This window comes from Eupeodes corollae, chromosome 1 (genome assembly GCF_945859685.1).
Source record: "Eupeodes corollae chromosome 1, idEupCoro1.1, whole genome shotgun sequence".
NCBI classification, from domain to species: domain Eukaryota; kingdom Metazoa; phylum Arthropoda; class Insecta; order Diptera; family Syrphidae; genus Eupeodes; species Eupeodes corollae.
The window spans coordinates 270,877,367-270,900,356 of NC_079147.1; the positions used below are offsets into that span (position 1 = coordinate 270,877,367).

The 22,990-nt window shown below is 31.8% G+C and overlaps 1 protein-coding gene across 7 annotated transcripts in view; it reads right to left on the bottom strand.

The window, feature by feature from the left end:
- LOC129954253 (IQ motif and SEC7 domain-containing protein 1) overlaps positions 1–22,990 on the bottom strand; it is a 467,024-nt gene that overhangs the window by 46,340 nt on the left and 397,694 nt on the right. The window contains exon 1 of one of the 7 annotated variants that reach the window (XM_056068040.1): positions 10,857–11,010. The exons of the other annotated variants lie outside the window; for them this stretch is intronic. Within the exon in view, the coding sequence (XP_055924015.1) occupies positions 10,857–10,882 (26 nt within the window). The 5' untranslated portion in view covers positions 10,883–11,010. Of the gene's footprint in view, positions 1–10,856; positions 11,011–22,990 lie in introns of those variants that run through there. 7 annotated transcript variants of the gene reach the window in all.

Sequence of the window (22,990 nt, forward strand, 5' to 3'; positions counted from 1 at the left end):
TTTGAATCCTGTCTTCACCTTATAGCAGCACCCCTTAAAGTAGTTTTAATGTTTATTTCTTTTGAAATTTCAAAACCATTCATTATATGTTTGTATAGTTAAATAGACAGGTCATTGACCTAACCTTGATCTACTTATTATAATATCTATATAAGTTCACATGTATATATCTTACCCCCGACGGCGACAGAAGTTGCCACAAGTCGTCTCTGATATGAGGATCAGAATCCGAAAAAAATGCGACATCAATATGTTATTAAGGTCTTAGAAACGAGTACACGTGCCAAAAACTCAAATGAATTTTTTCAAAACATATTCCAACTTCTAACCATTCTTTTTCTTCTTTATTACCATTTTCGTAGGTAGAGGTTTTACTGGTGTCACCCTAAAAACCTCGATTTTTTTATATCTTTTAGCATACCTAAATGAAAACGATTTTCTACCCTAAGTACAGTACGAAACGAACCTAGACCTATGATTATGCATATGTACCTTCATACATACCCACTGTGTGAACATGAGACTTGAAAAACAAAATCAAATTTATTCCCTTAAGTAAATAAGTAAATTATACATTTTAAGGGCTTCACCATCATCAGAATAGCTTTTCAATAAAAATATAGTTTCCATACTTCATTGCCATAGATTTGAGATTCTATATGATTTCTTGACATGATTCAGATAAAACCAAATACAAAAAAGGGGTGGAATTTTTGAATGCCTCCCTCCCTTATTATTCTCGCTTTGATGAGAAATCGAAATATGAGTTCATCATGCGTAAGTGAAGTGAGTAAACGCGTGTGAATGAGGGGCGTCTTCTGTTGGTTGATTTTTGTTTCCGATAAAATATACAAAATTTTACTGCAACAAATCAAAAAACCATTTAGACGCGTATTAAATTTCCTCCGAAGGACATTCACTCATGCTTGGATTTTAATTTTACGTTTCAATTGTGTAAACGAAATTTTGTATTCGGTAATAAAAATTGAACAATTGTTTGAGAGAACAAAAAAAATCTCCGACAGAGGGCGTTGTAGGTGTGTTTTTTGACGATATTTTATTTGGCATTGTTTTTATTTGCTTAAAGAATGCTTCAGTTGATTCAATTTGGTTGTTAAATTGCGTCCTTTGCATCAGCAACAATGAAACAGCAGTTTTTTTTGTTTTAGGTATATCCTTAAATAAAAAAGATCCTTTAAAATGTTGTATACCTTCGTATAGCCTCTAGAACATCCGGAGAATTTAAATTAAATCGCAGACAGGATTTTTGTTTTTCTTTTTTTTTAACACAAGGACATGGTTTAGCTTAACATTGTCTTCCATTCTTTTGAATATAAACCTAACAAAAAAACAACCCCCCATGCCCCGTCTATCCCCCCAAAAAAAAGAAAATAAAGGATGACGTTAATTTTGTGGAAATGTTACTGTACTAGTGTACTCTGTATGTAAGTAACAACAAGGAAGGAAATAAATAAATTTATGAATTTCACTTAATGAAATGAAGAGAGAGGGTGGGTTTTATTTCATTTCTTGTGTAACATTGTTCTTTTATATATTTAAGGTTGAATTCTTTTTATTCACATGAAATGATTTCTTCATGTTTTTTTTAGTCTTCCTTGAGAGAAAGAAGTAACAAGAAAATGTTTTGTTTTGGGTTTGTTACATTTTGGGGAATTTGTTTTTTTTTTTTTGGTTCTTCAACAATAATTCTTAAGTTGACATAAATATTCGGTGACACACAACTCCCAATTGGGAGTTATTTTCATTAAAATGATGGAAAAATAAGAAAACAAAATATACAGATTTAAGTTTTTGAGAAGCTTATTTTGAGCAAGAGGAAAAAAAAGAAAACACAAAATACTTTGAAGTAATTTCAATTTTGTAGATTGACGAGGGATTATGGGAAATTCTTTGACAACCCTAAGAAAATTCAAAGAATTTAAAAATAATGCATTACCAGCGGTATATTTTTTTCTTTTGTTTTCGATTAAGTAAATTAATGGGATTTTTAAATGGGAAATTATTTTGAGATCATTTTTTTAAAATTAATCAATAAATTAAGTGGAGCAACAGCTTGAAAAGAACCTTAAGGAAACAGAGATTCACTCATTCCTGTATGTGGGAGTATGATGAGAGTGACCTACGATCTTATGACGAAGAATTTTGTTTTTGAAGAAATATTTGTTGAGGACTTATAAATTCTTTGTAAGGGAAAAAACCAATTCTCCCACGAGGGCTATCATTTTTAAGCAAAAACCATGCGATGTTTTTGAAATAACATCCGTTTCTATTTATTAATTTCAAATTATAAAAACATCGTCGCTTTAATTTTAATAAAGTTTTTGGTCCTTCGAGCGGGAAACATTGGTCGGCAAGGTTTTTTTTCTGGCGATAAATTGACAACCATAAGAAAATTCAAAAAATTTTAAATTAATGCATTACCAGTGGTATATTTTTTTATTTTATTTTTTCGATTAAGTAAATTAATGGGATTTTTAAAGGCAAAATTATTTTGAGATCATTTTTTTTAAATTAATCAATAAATTAAGTGGAGCAACAGCTTGAAAAGAACCTTAAGGAACTAGAGATTCACTCATTCCTTAATGTGGGAGTATGAAGAGAGTTTTTGAAGAAATATATTTTGAGGACCTATAAATTCTTTGTAAGGGAAAAAACCAATCCTACCACGAGGACTATTTTGAAAAAAAAAAAAAACAAAATGCGATGTTTTTGAAATAACATCCGTTTCTATTTCCTTATTTCAAATTATAACAACATCATCGCATTGATTTAAATTAAGTTTTTGGTCCTTCGAGCCGGAAACTCTGGTCAGCAGGTTCTTTTTTCCTGCCTGTAAATTGCACTTTTTCAATGGATACTTTTTGAGGTCTTATAAATTCTTTGTGAGGCAAAGAACCAATCCTTATACGAGGACTATCGTATCTAAGCAAATAAAATGCAGTCTGTCTTTATTTCCTTATTTTAAATTATAAAAACATCATCGCATTAATTTTAATAAAGTTTTTGGTCCTTCGAGCCGGAAACACTGGTCGGAAAGGTTTTTTTCCTGGCGATAAATTGACAATCATAAGAAAATTCAAAGAAATTAAAATGAATGCATTACGATTAAGTAAATTATTGGAATTTTTAAAGGAAACATTATTTTGAGATCATTTTTTTAAATTTAATCAATAAATTAAGTGGAGCAACAGCTCGAAAAGAACCTAAAGGAAGAAGAGACTCACTCACTCCTTAATGTGGGAGTATGATGAGAGTTACCTACGATCTTATGACGAAGAATATTGTATTTGAAGAAACGCTTTTTGAGGACTTATAAATTCTTTGTAAGGGAAAAAACCAATTCTCCCACGAGGGCTATCATTTTTAAGCAAAAAACATGCGATGTTTTTGAAATTACATCCGTTTCTATTTATTTATTTCAAATTATAAAAACATCGTCACATTAATTTTAATAAAGTTTTTGGTCCTTCGAGCGGGAAACATTGGTCGGCAAGGTTTTTTTTTCCTGGCGATAAATTGACAATCATAAGAAATTGCATTACCAGTGGTATAATTTTTTCTTTCATATTTTCGATTAAGTAAATTAATGGGATTTTTAAGGGCAAAATTATTTTTTTTAATTTAATCAATAAAATAAGTGGAGCAACGAATTTGATCAGAATTGCGATATACAAATTTTATAAAAATAATTTTAACTCAGATCGGTCGTCAAAGTTTTTTTTGGAAGAAAGTTAAGAATATTGGTTTGAGAAAAGATGTTCAATGTAGTGATGATAATATTAATTTGGAAGGTTTGAATATTAAATTGTCTACTTCGCAAACCCAGTTCTGTAAAATGTTTTCTAGAAGTGCCGTAGATGAGTATCAGGTAGGTAAAGAAATTTTCTCCATAAAATCTAAATGCACCGGACTTGACAATATTCATCCTGACTTTATTAAAATCCTCCTACCCTTCCTACTTTTCCACATATTCAACACCATTATAATGACGTCTACATATTTCATCCTATGAAAGAAATCGAAAATTATTCCCATGCTAAAACAGGGATGAATATAGACCGATAGCTATCCTATCTTTTCTATCTTAAGTTTTTGAAAGTCTGATAAGTAACCAGATAAAATATTATATTAAAGACAAGCAGTTATTGAATCCTTTGCAATCTAAATTTCGGTCTAGGCATAGTTGTGTTTTAGCTTTTTTCAACGTATCTGATGACATAAGACATGCTTTAGACAATAAATTTACAACTGTGACAACCTTACTTGACTTTTCAAAGGCATTTGACTGTGTAAAGCATAATCTTCTCTGTAATAAATTGACGACTATATTTAGCTTCTCTGACGCAACCTAAACTAATCGTATGCAAGCCGTGTCTTGCAATGGTAGAATATCCTCGTTCCTCCCTTTTACTAATGGTGTTCCGCAAGGGTCAATCCTTGGACCTTTACTGTTTTCATTGTTCATTAATGATCTGCCCTCTGTTTTGTCTTACTGTCAGTTTCATTACTATGCAGATGATGTCCAATTATATATTAGTTTTCCTGAGATGATGCTTAAGGATGCAATATCTAGGCTGTATATGATTGGTCCACACAGAACGGACTTAAACTCAATCCTGATAAAACGAAAGCTCTTCCAATCTAAATAAACAAACCAAAACCCAGATAATTTCCCTCTTGTTATGTTGAATAATTGTATTATTGAATATGTTACCCAAGTTAGAAATATAGGTTTGGTCTTTAACAACAGGTTAACTTGGAACCTGTTGTCTATACAGTTGTGTCAAAGATTTATGCTTCACTCATTCACATTAACGTGTTTGACATCGTGCACGCAATTTTTCGTTCATGCTGTTAGACTTTGGAATAACCTTACTAGTCACATGAGGCCAAGAATCGAAAACAGAAAGTTTTGAAGCAATTTGTTTTAAATATCTCTCAAACTTGAACTGAACATACTTTTAAATTAATTTTTTGGTCCTTCGAGCCGGATACATTGGTAGGCACTGTTTTTTTTATGGCGAAAAATTACACTTTTTCAATGGATTTTGATGGAATTAATTCAAATCCGACTTCAAAATTAATCTATAAGGGAAATGTTTGAGACATTATTTTTTAAATTCGAAAAAAACACGTATATAAGGTTTTTTGAACCTATTTTTATTCATGAAGTAGCTTTTTTCAATGTAATCTGTAATGGTTTTCCAAATCTATAATTCTTTTTCTTGCTTAAAAGGTAAAACGATTTGAAAGTAGGTTTTGTCATTGTAACGAATCTATTGTCTTAACAATTCTTTCATAACAAGTTTTTAAAATATATTTTTAAAAAAAGCGGCTGGCACGTCGGAAACCATTTTGTTATCAGTTTTTTGTTGTTTTTGTAGGTTTTCGTGTTTTGTTAAAAAAGTTGTCAGTTCGATTTTTCTAAAAAATTAATTAAATATTAACAATAAAATTTTACATTTTTATGATAATAGTTTGATTTCAAAATCTATTTTTGTTAGCGAGATTTTTAATTGAAACTTTGTATTTAGCATTTTTGCTAGCATTTTTTTAAAGTTTGCATTTCTTATACACAAAATTACAGATTGGATTTTTCGAAGAAAATTTATCACAGAATTAAATCATTTGAAGTCAATACTCTCATTTATTTACGAGATATCGAAAATCGAACCTCCATTTTTACCAAGTTTTAGTATTTTTTAAGTTTTTATTTTTTGTAAAAAATTGTTAATTCAATTTAACTCAATATTTACTGAATATTAAAAACAATATTTTTTATTAGACGAAACTGGTTTGAAGCCAATAATTTCTGTTTTATTATATGTAAACCAAGTTCTATTTAAAGTTGAATATTTCCACTATTTTTTTTTTCTAATTTGGATGACGAAAAATGGTGTACCAAACGTACGAACATACGTACACTGGCGCACACAGACATATCTCTTAAAATCTTTGATTAAAATTCTAGGTACTTTGAAACAACGGGAAATGTCAAAATTTTTAATTCAATAAACCTGACTGATTACAATAACTTCGTATGAGAAGTTAAAAAATCATAACACTTAACTTACAAACGTTTAAAACATTTTGGTCCTTCGAGCCGGATTATCAGTGAGTGATTAGTACTGTCACAGAAGTATTAATTCCTGGCATTTTAAAAATTTACTTATGAATCATACAGAAAATATCAATTTCTGCAAGGATTTAAAAAAAGTCCAGTGAGTATTAAAATAATGCAAAAGAAAGCCATAGCTTAGGTGAGAAGCCATCAATTAGGAAAATATTAAAAAATGTATATAAGTTCTTTAAATATATGCCTTAAAAACAGTTGATGTCCGAACATTAATGTTAAGTTCACGTTATTTTAATCACGACCTTCATTTAACCAAATTACAACAGCCTCAAAAAGCAAAGTTAAATTTTGGGGTAAGGTTTTTTCGTTACGCTCTGTCACCATCGTGTGTTTACAGTATTCATAATGGAAATATGAATGAAAAAAGTCTCACCATTTTTGAACATTTAATTCAATAAGACAAAAATACAAAAAAAACGAAATTCAAAAATAAAGAAGACATTTATTTTTGAAATTGAATTAAAGTGCAGCCATGCAGAAATTTATTAGTACCTTATATCTATGAGAAAAACAAAAAACCAAAGAATTCAAGTTCATAATACCTTTTTTCAAAATAAGAGTTTATAAAGAAAAGAAGAAGACACTTGAAAGGAAATTCAACGAGGCATACACTACACCGGTGTTTAATGAGGTTTGGCAATGGAGTTGAAGTACCTTACCTTATATCTAATAATTGAATTCACTGAATGAACAGTATGTACAGTGTTCAGCATATAATAAAGGCGTTTCACGCATCCCTTGGGGGGTATTCATTAAAGAGAAGAGAAATACATATATTTTTGAAAAGATTTCTTTCTTTAACAGAGTTACTTGTGTACGAACAGTACATGTATGTTTTTGAAGAAGGGGATATTTAAAAACACACGGTTTCCATTGATTTCTTGAAAATTCAACAAAAAATAAGAAAACAAAAATTGTATTTTATCAAAAGAAAATTGTTGGCTTAAAATGAATTATTATAGACATAATTTCAAATTTGATTTGTTTTTAATGCAATCAAAAATCAAAGACGAAATAAAATTAATAAGTATTCAGAAATAAGGACATATTTCTCTTTATGTATAAATTTAAGAAAATAAGTCTCTAATAATAAACGCATTTGTCTTTGTCATATTATGTCAGCTTTTAAACGATTTTTTGACGTTTGAAAAATTATAGATTTTTATTGGAGATTAGTAATTTTTTTTGAAATGAAAACAATACCACTCTTAAAACAGCAGAGAACACTTAAGAGTTCTGTAAACTATGAAATATGACGTAGTTTCTTTTCAATACAACTTAAATGTTTTCTTTTTTTTTAAATAAATTTGAACGTTTTCATTTTAAAAAACAATTGAAATTTGTTTTACTAACTCAAAAATACAGCATAAATAGCGAGTCATTAAAACTTCAATATTAAAAAGTTTTAATTTTCGACAGCGTTAACGTCTAAAAAATACTTAAAATTCTAAATATTATGTAAGATCGTGCCATATATAAACACTGAAACGTTTTCCTATAAGAGTTTCCATTTTGAAAAGCTGACATTTTTTGAAATTTCAAATTTAAAAACTATGTCAGTCCTCTGTTTGGAGAGATTTTTTGGGCTTCTGGTTTGATTGTGCCACATTTATATTTATTTTCTGTCTAGGGGGCGGGGGGGGGGGGGTGAATTGGGTGATACACATGATAGATAAAGCTTATGTTTACCTCAAGTCAAACGAAAAGTATGCATATAATAATACTGATCTACAAGGTTTTGTATTAGGGACAGAATTTATATTTTCCCTAAGGTTTTGATGGCGTTAGTTCGACTTTTACTTCAAAATCAAGCTCAAGCATTTGGTTTTTGAGATAAAACTTTTTGAAATTCGAACAAAAACTTATTAAGGGAGGTTATTAAAAGTGGTTAAATGTTAAGGGCCGATGTTGAATGAGAATCACACCTAAACCTCAACTTTTTTCCTTTATTTCATTTGACACTTTTCAATTTCAGACTAACTAGATTTAAAACATGGACCATTTCCAGTGTCGACAATTTTTAGAATGGTGGTAAGAAATAGCAACAGTCAATGATCGAAAAAATTAATGGAGGTGTTTTCTCACTTAGTAGAGATGTCAATTAGGTGCGCCAAGATCATGTATTTTGAAACCGTTTTACTTCTTTTTTTGGAGTTATTTGAAAAGGTTTACGTCAATGAGCCAGCAACAATTCAAGAGCAAAAGGATGAAAGCTTACAATATCCTATAGAGCAATTGCATCTCTAATGAACTGTTCTGTAAAGAAAGTTTCGAATGCAATTCAAAACTTCGGGACTGCTGAAAATGTACCTCGTAAAAAACGGCCCGTAAGTCAAGCTACCAAATAGAGCAGTTAGTGTGCTGGCCAAAAAGGACCCAAATATAAGCTCCACAGAGATACAACGCCAACTCTCGGTTGCATTCGATTTCCCGATAGGTCCACGTACAATCAAAAGAAGATTGGTGGTAGTTGGGTTACATGGTCGCGTTTCTCGAAAGAAACTATTAGTAACCGCAAGGCAACGTAGACTAAGATAAGAGTCCACAAGATCACACGCCAACTGGACAACAAACGAATGGAAGTAAAAGTTAGTGGATTGGGTCGATAAAAACATGCCATTGAAATGGAAGTTTCAGCAAGACAACGCCCCAAGAACACTGCTGGAATAACGAAACAATCCTTTAGGGACTAATCGATAACAGTTTTGGAATGGGCGTTATCAAGGGCAGACATAAGTCCGATAGAGCAATTTTTGGGTCGATGTTAAGAAAGCTGTTGATCTCAAAAATAACACCAACAATGATGTTCTTTTTTCGAATATCGAAGCTACTTGGAAGGCTATATCCGTAGAGCGGAGCAGGCGGCTTATTTTATCAATGGAACGAAGATGTCGGGAAGGTTTGAAGCAAAAAGGCTTCGCAACAAAGTATTAAAGATAAAGATGTAAGGTAAAAAAAGCAAACAAAAATAAATACAGATACTGTTTTAAAAGTGAATTCAAATTGTTTCCAAAGCTGTAAGTCCATTGAAAACTTTTAAGTATTTAGTTTTCAAAAACTAATTTAGACACCAAAATGATTAAAATTGTATCATTTGTTTTGTCAAGAACTATGTTACGTTCAACCTTATGCTTCAAAATAATGTCTTATATTTTTTTAAAAATTTTCAAAGAGGTATATTTCAAAAGAATACTTTTTTTAAAAGGATTAAGATGCCCTAAATTTGAATCTCGCTTTTAAATTTTTCTATCACATCAGGTTTTTAAAATATTCCCTTTTAAACAATGCTATAAAAACAACCAAAAACGGGGTTTACAAGCCTAAATTAAAACTCAAAATATCTCTTAACAATACATTGTATGATGATTTTGAAAAGTACAAATTTTTCGGTTTTAGATAAAATTCAAAGCAATTTAGTTTGTTTTTGGAAATGATTAATAGTTATGAATTTTTATTGGAATCTTTAGGAAGTTTTGAGAAAACCTTGAATTTGATACTTTCATAGTTTTGGACTTAATTTTTAGTGCTGAATATCGAATCCAAACTCAAAAAATTTGGAAAACCATCACGGATTTTATTAAAAAAAAAGCTTCTTCATAAATTAAGACACCCTCAAAAATCCTTATATAAGTGTTTTTTTCTCGAATTTTAAAAAGTGATATTTCAGAAACTTGACGTGATACATTAGCTTTGAAGTCGGATCTAAATTACGGCCGTCAAAACCATTGGAAAAGTGCAAATATTAGTAAGAAAACCTTGTCATAAGTTGAGAATTCAATTCGGGACATAAAAAATTCTTTTGGAAAAGTATTGTTTGATTTGTGTGTCAAGAAAAAAGTTTAATGCTGTTAACCAGTAAATTCAAAGCCAACTTATTCGAGTATAAACTTTAACGTTTCGTTTTTTCAAAAACGGAAACAGAAAATCATAAGTCTTATAGAATAAACTGAATGTTTTTAAAAATGTTGAAAACTTATTGTCTATAGATTAATTGTAAGGTTCAGCTTTCTTAAAAATTGGCGTAAAATTGCATTAATCCGTTTCTTAAAATGTTACTTTACTAATTTGTATGAATAAGCTACTTTTATTTGTTTAAATAATTTAAATTCAATAATTAAGTAATTTAACGTAAGATTTTTTTTGCTTTAAAAAACAAACTACTAAAAACTTTTTAAAAACAAATTAAAAAAATCAAAAAACAAAAAATAATTCAAATCATATGTACCTTGTGCCAATAATAAATCCAGAAATACAAATTATCATTTTGTTTGTAATTTGTTTTTAATAATAATCCAATTAAATGTATGTATGTATTTTATGAGTATTTAAATACACAAATTAATACAAATTTTGTAGAATTTTGATGATGATTAATTTCATATTGTTTATGATGAATGATGAAATATGTTTATAGGTAATGAAGTGCGATAATATTTCGAAATACAAATAAAACCAAAAAATTTGTTTATTTTTCCATAATTAACACAAAACTTATAAACAAAGGATTGAGATAATGAATTAAATTATTATTAACACAAAACTACAGAAAATAATAAACACATCATTAAGTACACAAAAATCAAAAAATAAAATTAAAGCATTCACTAGCAACACATAATAATCATAAGCAGATATATTTTGTACAATAACATTTGTTTTGTTTTTTATTTATTATTATAAACAAACACAGAAAATTTACTTTAGAAACATCGGAAACAGCAGCATGTTTTTAGGATTGTTATTGTTTGTATAAGAAATGTTGTCAATTTCGTTCAATCTTCAAATAACCAAAACACACTTTTTTTTATTTCACTCGAAGTACGTGTTTCGAAAAAAAAATCACTTCATTTATTTTTGAAAATTCACTTTTCTAGCAACATGTTGCTTAGAATAAATTATCACATTATAATCATAAAATTTTATATTTCATCAAATTGATTTTTGTTTTTAAAATTTTCTGGGGACAAGAAAAAAAACACAGGTAGACAGAATGGATGAAACAGAGTCAAAACACTACCAACTGAATCGGGTGCTTCTTTAGAACTGTTCGCAACGGCACAAGGGCTTGATATTCAACCTGAAATCAGACATTACCCAGGCATAGGGCATAAGCGAGGCAAAGCGAGTCGAGGCAGTGCATATCATGTACAGTACATAATACAGAAGATGAAATGGAAAAATAACAAAATAAAAAGAATCCACCCCAAATATGATATACCTTCGCTCTATAGTCTACATACAGTTATCACGAAGACGACACGAACACGACGAAAATGGAGAGGAAAATGGAGGAGGCCAAAAATTATTATGTGTATGTTTTGAAGGAGCACAGAACAGAACGAGAGCAGCCAGCAGCAGTCGTATGGAGGATTTCACTTGTTCGTTATTATGATGCGAATAAAGGATATTGACCAGGGTTGCCACAAAATGTTTTTTGTTTATTTTTAGGACTTAAAAAAGGCTGGGATGGATAACTTCTCTTCCCATGTGTCGATTTGTCTTGCTTAAAACTTTAACAAAATGATTCATAACAATATTTTGTGTGAGATAAATAATTTGAAGTCAATATCTTTCCTTAATTTTTCTAATATTTGAGTCGAAAACCACTTTTTTTATCAATATTTTGTTGTTTTTGTAGGTTTTCGTGTTTTGTTAAAAAAGTTTTCAGTTGAATTTTTTAAAAACATTGCTTGGACTTAGAAACAACACTTTCCTTGTGATGAAATAGTTTGCTTTTAAAATTTACCTTTGTTAACGAGATTTTTAGTCGAAAACCAATTTTTACTAACTTAAGTAGAATTTCTTGAAAGTTCCTATTTCTTATGAAAACAAATATCTACATATTTGTCTTTTCTAAGAACTTTTAGCATAGATAGAAATCATTTTGAAGTCAATATCATCATTTTTCACAAAATATCGAGAATCGGACATCAATTTTTATTAATTTTTATACTATTTTTTGTAGATTTTAAAAAACTGACAACTATTGGAGTTTTGTAAACATTTTACTGAATGTCGAAAATAAAAAACATAGAATGAAATGAGATTGAAGTCAATATCTTTAATTCTTAAAAAGATATTTAAGTCCAAAAAGTAGTTTTTACCAAGTTTTAATAACTGGTCAATTCGATTTTTCTCAAAATTTTATTAGATGTCAAAAATGTCTCGCAACGAAGGATACAATTATTTTGGGGAAACAATTATATTCTGTTTGCAAAATATTTGAAATGATGATTATTTCTTTAAGATTCTTTGATTTATAAGAAAAACCGTTAGCCAATTTTTTTTTTGGTCAAGATAATATAAGTTTGGTATCAGGTTACTTTTTATAATAAAGGGTGATTTTTTAATAGCTACAGGAAAGGTTAAAAAAAAACACATACAATTCAGAAAAATGCATGGAATATTTATTTGAATCGTTATTTGATGCAAATGTTGACCTTGACTGCGCCTCAAATGGTCCATCTGCTAAGTCCAATTTTGGCAGCTCTTTCCAACCTTTCGTCCGGTATCTCACTAATAAATGCTTCATTGTTGTCTTCCAATGCGTCAATTGAAGCGGGCTTGTCTGTGTAGACATGAGCTTCAACATAGCTTCACAAAAAATAGTCTAAAGGCGTTAAATAGCACGATCTAGGCGGTCAATTGACCGGTCCCGAACGTGAAATAAAATGTTCACGAACTCGACTCTCAATAAGTCCATTATTGCGCGTGTCTTGTGGCATCGTCTTCTTGAAAACACTTTTCATGCAAGTCAAGCTCTTGCATTTTGGACAAAAAATAGTTGGATATAATCCCTCGGTGAGTGCATTCACAGTTACGTTACGATTCGCAACATCTTTAAAGAAGTTCGGTCCAATGACGCCACCAGCCCATAAACCGCACCAAACTTTGATTTCTTTTGGATGCATTAGGAGCTCTTGCAATACTTTTGGCTTATATTCACCCCAAAATTGACAATTCTGCTTATTTACGCACTCATTGAGCCAAAATGAGCTTCGTCGCTGAACACAATTTTTCGGTAAAAAAGTGGATCTTCGGCCAACTTTCCAAGAGTCCATTCACCAAAAATTTCACGTTACAATAGTTCGTTCAGCTTCAATTCTTGCACCAGCTGTATTTTGAAAGGCATCCCTTCCGCAAAATTTTCCACGTTGTTGAGTAACAGAGGACTAATTTCTGCTAACGGCGACGAATCGACAATTGATGGTTATCATTAACACAGGCCGATACAGCTGCGATATTTTCTTCAGTTCGCACTCTACGTAAGCTACGTAAGCTTGTTGTTGTAAATTTGGTGCGAAATTTAGTCACAATAGCCCAAATAGTACCCGTGGCATGATGGTTAGTGCGGTGGACTGTCATGCAAGGGGTCTTGGGTTCAATCCCTGCCTGTGCCAGCTTAATTTAAAAAAATAATTTCGCGGGTACTGCCTCTTGCGAGGAATTGACAAATCCTTCAAGAGTAATTCTTGTCATGAAAAAGTGCTTTCTCAAACTAGCCGTTCGGATTCGGCCTTTAAATTGTAGGTCCCTTCCATTCCTGACAACAGCACTCGCACACAGGAATGGTTGAGAGTTGTAAGTCACTAGGCCCTGGTTCACAACGGACTGTTGCGCCACCCCATTTGATTTTGATTTTGAGCCCAAATAGCCGCTTCAGTCTGTCGAATAAATTGACCATAAAATGGAAGAAGCGCGCGAAGAACTTTCTGAACAAAGCACGCATTTTAATAATACAATTTAATAATTTACAAGCTAGTTTGTTTGTAAGACGATTCATGTTTAAATTATGACCAAACTGAAGATGTTTGACGGTGAAACGAAACACGAAAGGTGCAAAGGTGCGTCAGTTATTTAAACCAGTGTTCCATAAAAAAATAGCTAAAAATCACCCTTTATTAGATTTAATTCAAATCACTAGGTGTTATTGGTTCAAGAAATATTTTGGGATAACTTTATTTTTAAATTGCTATGGTAAAAAAAAACAACAATTCAATATTTTTGAGAGTCTTTACCAATCAAATGAATGTGATGTGTAAATGTTAAGTTGGAACAGAAATGAACAACTTAATCTTAAAATGAGTTTTTGGTGTGATATACAATAATCAAATACACTACTGATTAGTTTTTTTAGTAAAAGTTATCGTCTGGCATTTTAAAGGGTTGAGTGAAAGGCTATTTTTCCCACACAAAAATGTGGAACTATCAATATCGGCTTGTAAAAGAAAAGGACCACGATGGCTTTCCTGGGGAACACCAGATTGAGCAACAAAAGGTTCAGATTGACAATTTCTAAATATTATCTCATATGATCTGTTTTCAAGATATGATTTGATCGAAGCTTAGAAAAATGGTGGAAACCCAAGAGCTTTAAGTTTAAATAACATAATTCCATTGCTAAGTTGGTCAAAAGCTTTTAACTTCATAACCTTGTTCTAAAGCATTTAAACATATGTTTGAGAACGTGAGGAGATTTGTAACGGTTGATATTTTTTTCACAAGACCATGTTGCTGTTCACGAGCTGGAGTCCTCGTATCGCCTGAAAAAGAGAAAGGTTAGCTCCAGTGTGCGCGCGACAAGCGTAGCTACATCAACGCATTGGCGCAAAAAGCAGAAGATGGTGCAAACATGTGCAACAGCAGGACCTTTTACAGAATAACCAAAGAGCTGACCGGTACACACAGCTCAAAGCAGCACTTGGTGAAAGAAGTTGACGGTACTGTGATAAGTTCGGTGGATGTTCAAGTCAGAAGAAGAAAGAACACTTTTACGCGGTTTTAAACCGAGTGTTTGCAGCGTGCAGCCGATACCTTCTAAAGCGCATGAAGAAACTAATTCCCGAATCCGCACCGCCCCTCCCAGTAAATATGAGATCGTTGCCGCTACTAAAGCACTTAAGAACAACAAAGTGGTATTACTTGATAGAATTTCCGCAGAACTTTTACAAGCAGCGCCAACGTCATAAGTGCTTCCTCATAAAAGGAGTCTGGAGCACTGACAGCTTCGCCCATGAGTCGAAGAAGAGAATTATCATCAAGCTCCCAAAAAATGAAAACTGGAGAGGAATTTGCGTTTTAATAGCCCTTTCCAAAATGTTAGGGCCTTGATGACCTTGGACCTTGAGGCCACACTCGATCTCGAACACGCAGGATTCCGCGCTGAATCCTCCTGCATTGATCATATTAACACCCTACGGATCATTATTTAACAGTGCGTTGAATATCGATCACTACTACACCTGCTGTTCATTGACTTGGAGAAGGCCTTTGATAGCGTTAACAGGGAATACTCGTAAATCTGGTTAGCTTTGCAGAGTAGAAGCATCCCAAAAAAACTAATTGCTATTATTAAAGCAGCATATGATGGATCCAAGTGTCACGTTCTGCACGATTTTTAAATCCGAAGCGGAGTTAGACAGGGATGTATTCTGTCGCCAATATTGTTTTCGTTGGTGATAAACGATGTACTTCGCTCAGCTCTGTCAGGTAGCGGAGGGATCCAATGGACTTTTGACATCTTATTTAAAGCACTTGGATTACGCGGACGATGTTTGCTTACTCTCTCATAGGATCATGGATCTTCATCAAATGACAACAAGTATTGAGAGAGAAGCAGGGGCTGAAAATTAATTCCGGCAAAATAAAAATGATCAGCTTCGGAACCCGACCATCCTCTCAAATAAATATTTTCTCGCAATCGGTGGAAAAAGTGGAGAGCTTTTAATACCTTGGAAGCATCGTTTCCATCGAAAACGGAAGCGAACAAGACGTCATCTAGCGCATCGGCAAAGCAAAATCAGCGTTCGGTATGCTGTCAAAAATTGGGAGGAATAACTCTATCAGCTTAACAACAAAGCTACGAATGTTTCGGACGAATCTCCAATCTGCACTTCTTTATGTGTGCAGCACTTACCTTCGTAAATAGATTTTTTGGCCAAACCGTATTTCAAATGAGGTCCTCTATAGAAGGACAGGTCAGGAACCTATAATACGAAGACGTAATTGGCAATGGATTGGACATACGCTTCGAAAAGATAAGTGGAATCCGCTTACACAAAAAGGAAGAAGAGCTGGACGACCGAGAAGCACAGGATAGTCGAGGAGGAATCAGCGTGACTAGGCAAGAGTCGGAGGGAGCTGTAACACATCTCCGGAAACCGTACACGATGGCGCGTAGGCGTAGTAGGGTCCCTATGCCTCTTAAAGGATTCCCAACGGACTTAACAGGTCTGAGGACCTAAGTAAGAAAGTATGTTGCTGTTCGAAAATGAGATTCTTACTTAAAAATGCTACACTTTCACAAACAACTTGTTCAAACACTCTAGGAATGCAAGAAAGCTTTGCAATGGGCCTGTAGTTGCTTATATCCGACTTGTTACCTTTCTTGGGTGTTAGAAATGACTTCTTCCATATATTTGCCTGTTTTTAGAGAAACCTTAAATAAGAAAGTAAGGGGTTCAACTAAGGCATTACTACACTTCTTGCTTTCAAGAACATATGTAAGTGTCCCTAAAACAGCAAAAGTAAATTTAATCTATGAGCTTTAAATTTAAAAGTTTGTTTTGGACTTAAATATTTGTATACATTAATTTGTTTTAAATTTTTGAAAAAATATGTACTTAAATATATCTTTTTTCTTTCTACAATTTTTAAGTTTTGTTGACTCTTTTAAGATCAAAATATTTTCAAAAGGTTCACGGAGAACAGTAATTTTTTAGATTTCTAAAAAATTAGTACGAAAAAATATATCAAATAGCCAAATTCTTCTTATCAGATTCTGTTTTATTTTCCTAACATCACATTTTTCTGACGAACTTTCTCATTTTCTGATTTTTTTCATCCTAATTTTTGTAGCCCTCTCGGCACAATATATTATTTTTGGATAAAAGCAACGTTTCAACACAATTTCTAACATTTCCGTCTGAAATACACCTAAACCCTGTTAACTATTGTATTTTACAAGATTCATGTGGTATCACAATGGGCCATTAAACTGGCCTAAGTGTGTCCATCTTGGACAGCCACTATAACCTAACCTAACCTAACCATTGTATTTTAGATCTTCAATATGGCACATTTAGAAAACTTTTGGAGTCTTGAAATGCTTTCAGTGTTTTAAAATAATCTAATAATTAAAGTTGTCTCTTAAGTCCTTAAAGTATGTAAATGTAAGGTTAAGATTCACATTACGTTATTTAAATTTGGTCAGTCTTCTTTTGAGAACACTAAAAAACATTTTGAAGTGGTTTCAAAAACTTGTCTTTATGTTCTGTGTGTGATTACCCCGATTAAAAGTCTGGACCCGGCTTTGAATACCATACTATTTTTCTTAAAACTACACAACATGTCAAAAACGTTATTTTTCGTTTTATAAAAATATTCTGGGAGGCATATGATTTTTTCTTTGTAAAATGTTTGACATCAGTCGAATTTTTCACTATTTCTCAGAACTTTCAAAAATTAATGATGTTTATTTTTTAAAGCCCTTTTTGAATATTTTTAAAACGAAATCCATTTTTAGTGAATAACTTTATGAGTTCTTGAGATATAGATTACGGAAAAAGGTATCCGGAGTACGAACATCTTTCTGAAAACTATGGACTTTGATTTAAGGAAGCTTGAAACATCGAGAAATGTCAACATTTTCAATTTCAAAAATCGGACCGTTTAGTTGAAAAACCGACCTGGTAACGCTATTGTATGGGTAAATGGAGGGAAATATAAACAACACCAATCTCTTGATTCATTTGACCAATATGGCAACCCTATGTATAACTCTTCATGAAGGATAAATATTTGCTAGGTGGATGGATGTTCAGTATAAGACGATAAGACAAGGGATCCTTTTTGTTGTTTTCGCATATACTCCTTTCCTTGCTTTGGTTAATAGGGTGCTTCACAAAAAAGGGATATGAATGATGGAGAAGTATACAAGATGGGTTAAATGGGGGGGGGGGAGGGGGGGGAAGAATTGGGTATACGAAAACACAAATGTTACCAGGTGAAGTTTAAATATTTCTTCTTCTTTTTTTCGTCTTCGAGTGGACATTTCTCATTCCAATTGGAGAGATGATTGGTTGCTAAGATATTTTCAATTAAAATCATTGGTCTGGTAAAAGTCAAAAGGTTTTAAGTATTTTTTTGCTTATTTTTGATGACAAAAAAGGGATGATATTCTTCTTCTAGGGATAAATCTTAAAATTGTGAAAAAGAAAAGAGGGACAAGCTTTTCCTTTTTTTTTGTTGTTTATGTTCCCAAAAGAAAGAAAAGCGTTACACACATAAAGATACATATGTATCTGCAGGGTTGAGTGACAGCTTCTGTTAAGTGGCAGAAGTAATCAACTGGACACACTCTTGGCCCGAAAAGAGGGAAGAATAATAGCCTACAGGAAAGGACTTTTTTTTTGGTCATATTTGAGTACTTAGAAGACAAACATCCACCAAAGCTTTTCTGATGGATAAAGGGGGTGGTTTTGGGGGTTGAAAATACAAGTGGGTAAATATCGAATAATGGAGTTAATAAAAATTGATACAAGTGATATTGTCAGATTTACAGATAAGAAACATCAATTTTAAGGTCCAAAGGCTTCATCTTCTGGGTAAAAGTATACAATATGGTTTATTAATTTTCTTTGTTTGTTATTGTTGTTGTTGTTTTTCTTGGTTAAGTAAACATTTGTCATTATTTATGGTATGTGGGCTTTATATTGGGTGATGACACAACTTTTGTCCAATTTCAGAACACAGTACATAATGATTGAATGTGATGAAAAGTGAGTGTATGAAAAAAAGAGAATTCCATTACGTGAAGATGTGAGATGAGATGGGATTTTAAGGAGGACATATAAAATTAAGGGTGAGATATTTGTTTAACTCCTGTCTGACCTTCGGGATTGTTTTTTGCTCAAAATTACCACACGTTTTTTGATTTAAATATTTAAAATGAAGTTTCTACGAATAATAAATAAATTATTTTTTTTTGATTTCATGGAAAAAGTTTTAGAATTGTAAAATCAGATATTTCTTATCATTTGAAAACAAAAATCATGCTGTGTTAATAGAGGATTGTTAAGTGTTATAAAAATTTGAAAGCGAATTCATGGAAAGTTTTCAATTTTGTATACAAAATTTAGAGATTTGTGAAGGCTTTTAATCATTTTTGCTGTCTGCTCGTGGCAACTTACTCTTTGACTCTCTGAAATTATGTAAGAAGAATTTCAGAAAATGTTTGTGCTAAAAAATAAGTAAGCACATAAATAATTTCAAAAAAATTTTTACTACAAGAATAAACAGAGCAATTTTAATTAACAGGCCAAGAGTCTCATTAAATGTATGATAAATAATGTCAGATTTGGAGAAAAACCTTAACTGTACAATATACCTAAGGATCACACCCAAAAATAAATTCAATCCGGTTGGAAACGCTCTCTTTATAGTAATTTGAATATCATTTACGAAAGGAATAAAAAGAGAGGGTCCTAAGTGGCTGCCATGAGGAACTCCAGATTTAATTGTTAATTTTAAATAACAATGAATGAAGATTTTATACTTTTCAAGAAATAGATAATCGATATTAAGAAACTGTAGAACTTTCAATGATAGAAATGAAAAAGATTGTTAAACACCCATTTTTAAAGATGGATCTGAACCATTAAAATGAAAGATGGGAAACCATTTTGGTGGTTTAAATATTAAACGTGAGTTTTTTATTTTGATTTTTGAAATTGGTTTACTTCTCTGTTAAAAAATAAATAAACACCAGTTTTTATTCAAGAAATTATTACATACCATCTTCAACAAAGTTTTTATTAGAAGCAATTTTAAATAACATGGCCAAAAGTTTCTTTAAATCTATGATACGTGATGTCAGAATTGAAGAAAAACCCTAACTATAGAATATACATAAGGATCACACCCAAATATACTTTCAATCCGGTTGGAAACACTCTATTTAAAGTAATTTGAATATCTTTTACGAAAAGAATTAAAAGAGGGGGTCCTAACTGGCTACCATGAGGAACTCCAGATTTAATTGTTAATTTTAACTAACAATGAATAAAGATTTTTACTTTCCAAGAAATAGAAAATCAATATCAAGAAACTGCAGCACTTTTAATAATAGAATGGGAAAAAGATTGGTAAAGAACCATTTTGAAAGATGGATCAGAACCCTGAAAGATGGGAAACCATTTTGGTAATTTATAAGTGTGAGTTTTTTATTTCGATTATTTGATATTGATTTACTTTTCTGTTAAAGAATAAATAAATACCAGTTTTTTTTAAAGAAATAATTACATAAAATCTTCAACCGAGTTTTTTTTTACTGGAAGAATTAGCAGAGCAATTTTAACTAACATGGCCAAAAGTTTTATTAAATCTATGATAAATGATGTCAGAATTGAAAAAAAAACCTTAACTGTAGCATATATCCAAGGATCACAAACAAAACTACATTCAATCCGGTTGGAAACACTCCCTTTATAGTAATTTGAATATCTTTTACGAAAAGAACAAAAAGAGAGGGACCTAAGTGGCTGTCATGAGGAACTCCACATTTTATTGTGAAACTAACAATGAATCAAGATTTTAGACTTTCCAAGAAATAGAAAATGGATTTCAAGAAACTATATAACTTTAAACAACAGGATGTCAAAGGGTCAGTTTTAAAGATGGGTCCATTAAAACTAATGCTGAAATTAGACCGTAAAATGCGGTGAAACATTGGAAACCATTTTAATGGTGTACATATAAAATTTGCAACTTTTACGTTTGTGATGAAATTGAGTAATTTTTCTATTTGTTTTGGGTTCGACCTTGAAGGCATCCAATTTTTTACAAATACAAACAAATGACGCCTTCAATAGGGAGTATCTTGGTTTAACTTGAAAATCGACATCATTTCCTTTTTTAAAAAGTTTGTTGGCAAGTTCTTTAACTTTAAATGGTGACTCACACTGTTCTTCTTAGTCAACTCAGGATTAACAATAATATCACACTAAAAAATACGACTCAAGGCAATCCCATTCTAAGAATTTTCTTAAAAATATTTAAACTTTTACTCAAAGAAATGTTTAGAGGTTTTTCTTTTTAAATGTTCCTCTCTGTAATGCTTTGTCAATAAGCCTCAAGGACTCAAAAATATCTCTCGTAAAATTTCAAGAGCTTTAATTTTATTTTCTTAAAATTCCTTTCCTGCTAAGAAGTGTTCAATTGAGTATCATCAACAGACCTTCCATTTATACTTATGCCCTTTGTAGAATTCCTTGAAACCCACAATTTTCACACTGTCTTTTGTTACCTAAAAAAAGGAAGGGTTTTCCTAGGTCAGGTATAGGTTACCTACCTCCTATTTGTAATGTAGTATACACATTTAAAAGGTATAAAATCAAACTACATTTCCATTATCCTCCAGGTTCTACATTCAAGAAATATCTCATTACACTGGTCCCTTTTACTGATGGTGGTGGTCTGGTTTTCATTGATCAGGATTTCGAACCTTTTTTGATGCTGGGAAAAGCTTTGCTTAAAATTCGGCTAGCCTTACCAAACACGATAAAATTTTATTTATTTTTGCATTTCTCCAAACATAACCCTCCCAAAAAAAAGAAGAAGAGAATGTAGTCGTTATGCCTTCATCGCCAATCGGTTGGTTGGTCTCCTTTAAGAATATGACTGCTGGGCAATCCTTCCCTCCTAAAAGCCACCTACTCCTACATATATGTATGTAGTAGATTGTAAATTAACCATAACGTTTTCTGCAAATGCAAGGATAAGACGATTACATTTCGCATTTACACAATAGCGTCGTTGGTTGGATATCCACAGGATCGTAAATATTCTATGTTAGTGATTCATTGTATTACTATCCTTTTTTGAGGATGTTTCAAATATAGTGTTGGTTAGGATTAGTAGTGGAGGTAGTCCCTCCTATATAAGGAATGTGTAAAACTTAAAGGACATCGTTGTTGCTTGCTTGCTTGTAGGATGTGATGAAAATAATCCTCTTGTGAGGACATGATAAATGAGTTGAGTCCTTTTTATTTCCTATATGATGAGAACGACGAGCGACACAGTGTAACGATGCTGACAAGGATGAAAGTATAGACCAACATAAATGTGTGTGTAGGTGTGGCTTCTCAACCGGAAGTGATATCTTGCCGCACTTAATCCGAAAATTGATTTTTTATGTTAAACTAAGCGAATATTTTTAGAGTGACCATGCTGAAGTTTTGAGGTTTTAATCAGAAATAAAATGTTTAAAAGAAATGTGAAAAAGTAAATACACTGAGAAAAAAGTATGGACAGACACTTCTATGTAAAATGATAGAACAGATAATAATAATGCATAATGCATGGGGTTCTATGAAAAAACGCGTAAAAGTTAAAAGTTTAAGTGATTACATTTCAATGCATGCCCTAGGGTAGAGCAAAGATATGTACATTTTTAAAGAAACATTTTAAACAAATGTAAATAAATGTTAAAATTTAGAGGACAATGATAACATATAAAAGAAAAACGGAGCTGTTAAAAAATAAATACAAATGTATGTAATGAGTACATAGAAAGCACTTTTCATGAGAAGCATAACTCTCGAAGGATTAGTCAGTTGATTTCAAGAAGCAGTACTCGAAACGACTAGGTTGTACATGCAGGCATTAAACCAAAGACAGTTTTATGCACTAAGTATAACGGTACAGGCATAAAAGCTGAAGGTCTCCTCCATCCCTGAATTGACTCGCACACAACAATGGTTTAGAGTCGTAACTCACTAGGTCCTAATGATCTAAGGACTGTTGCTCCACATAATTTAATAATTGGATGCATAA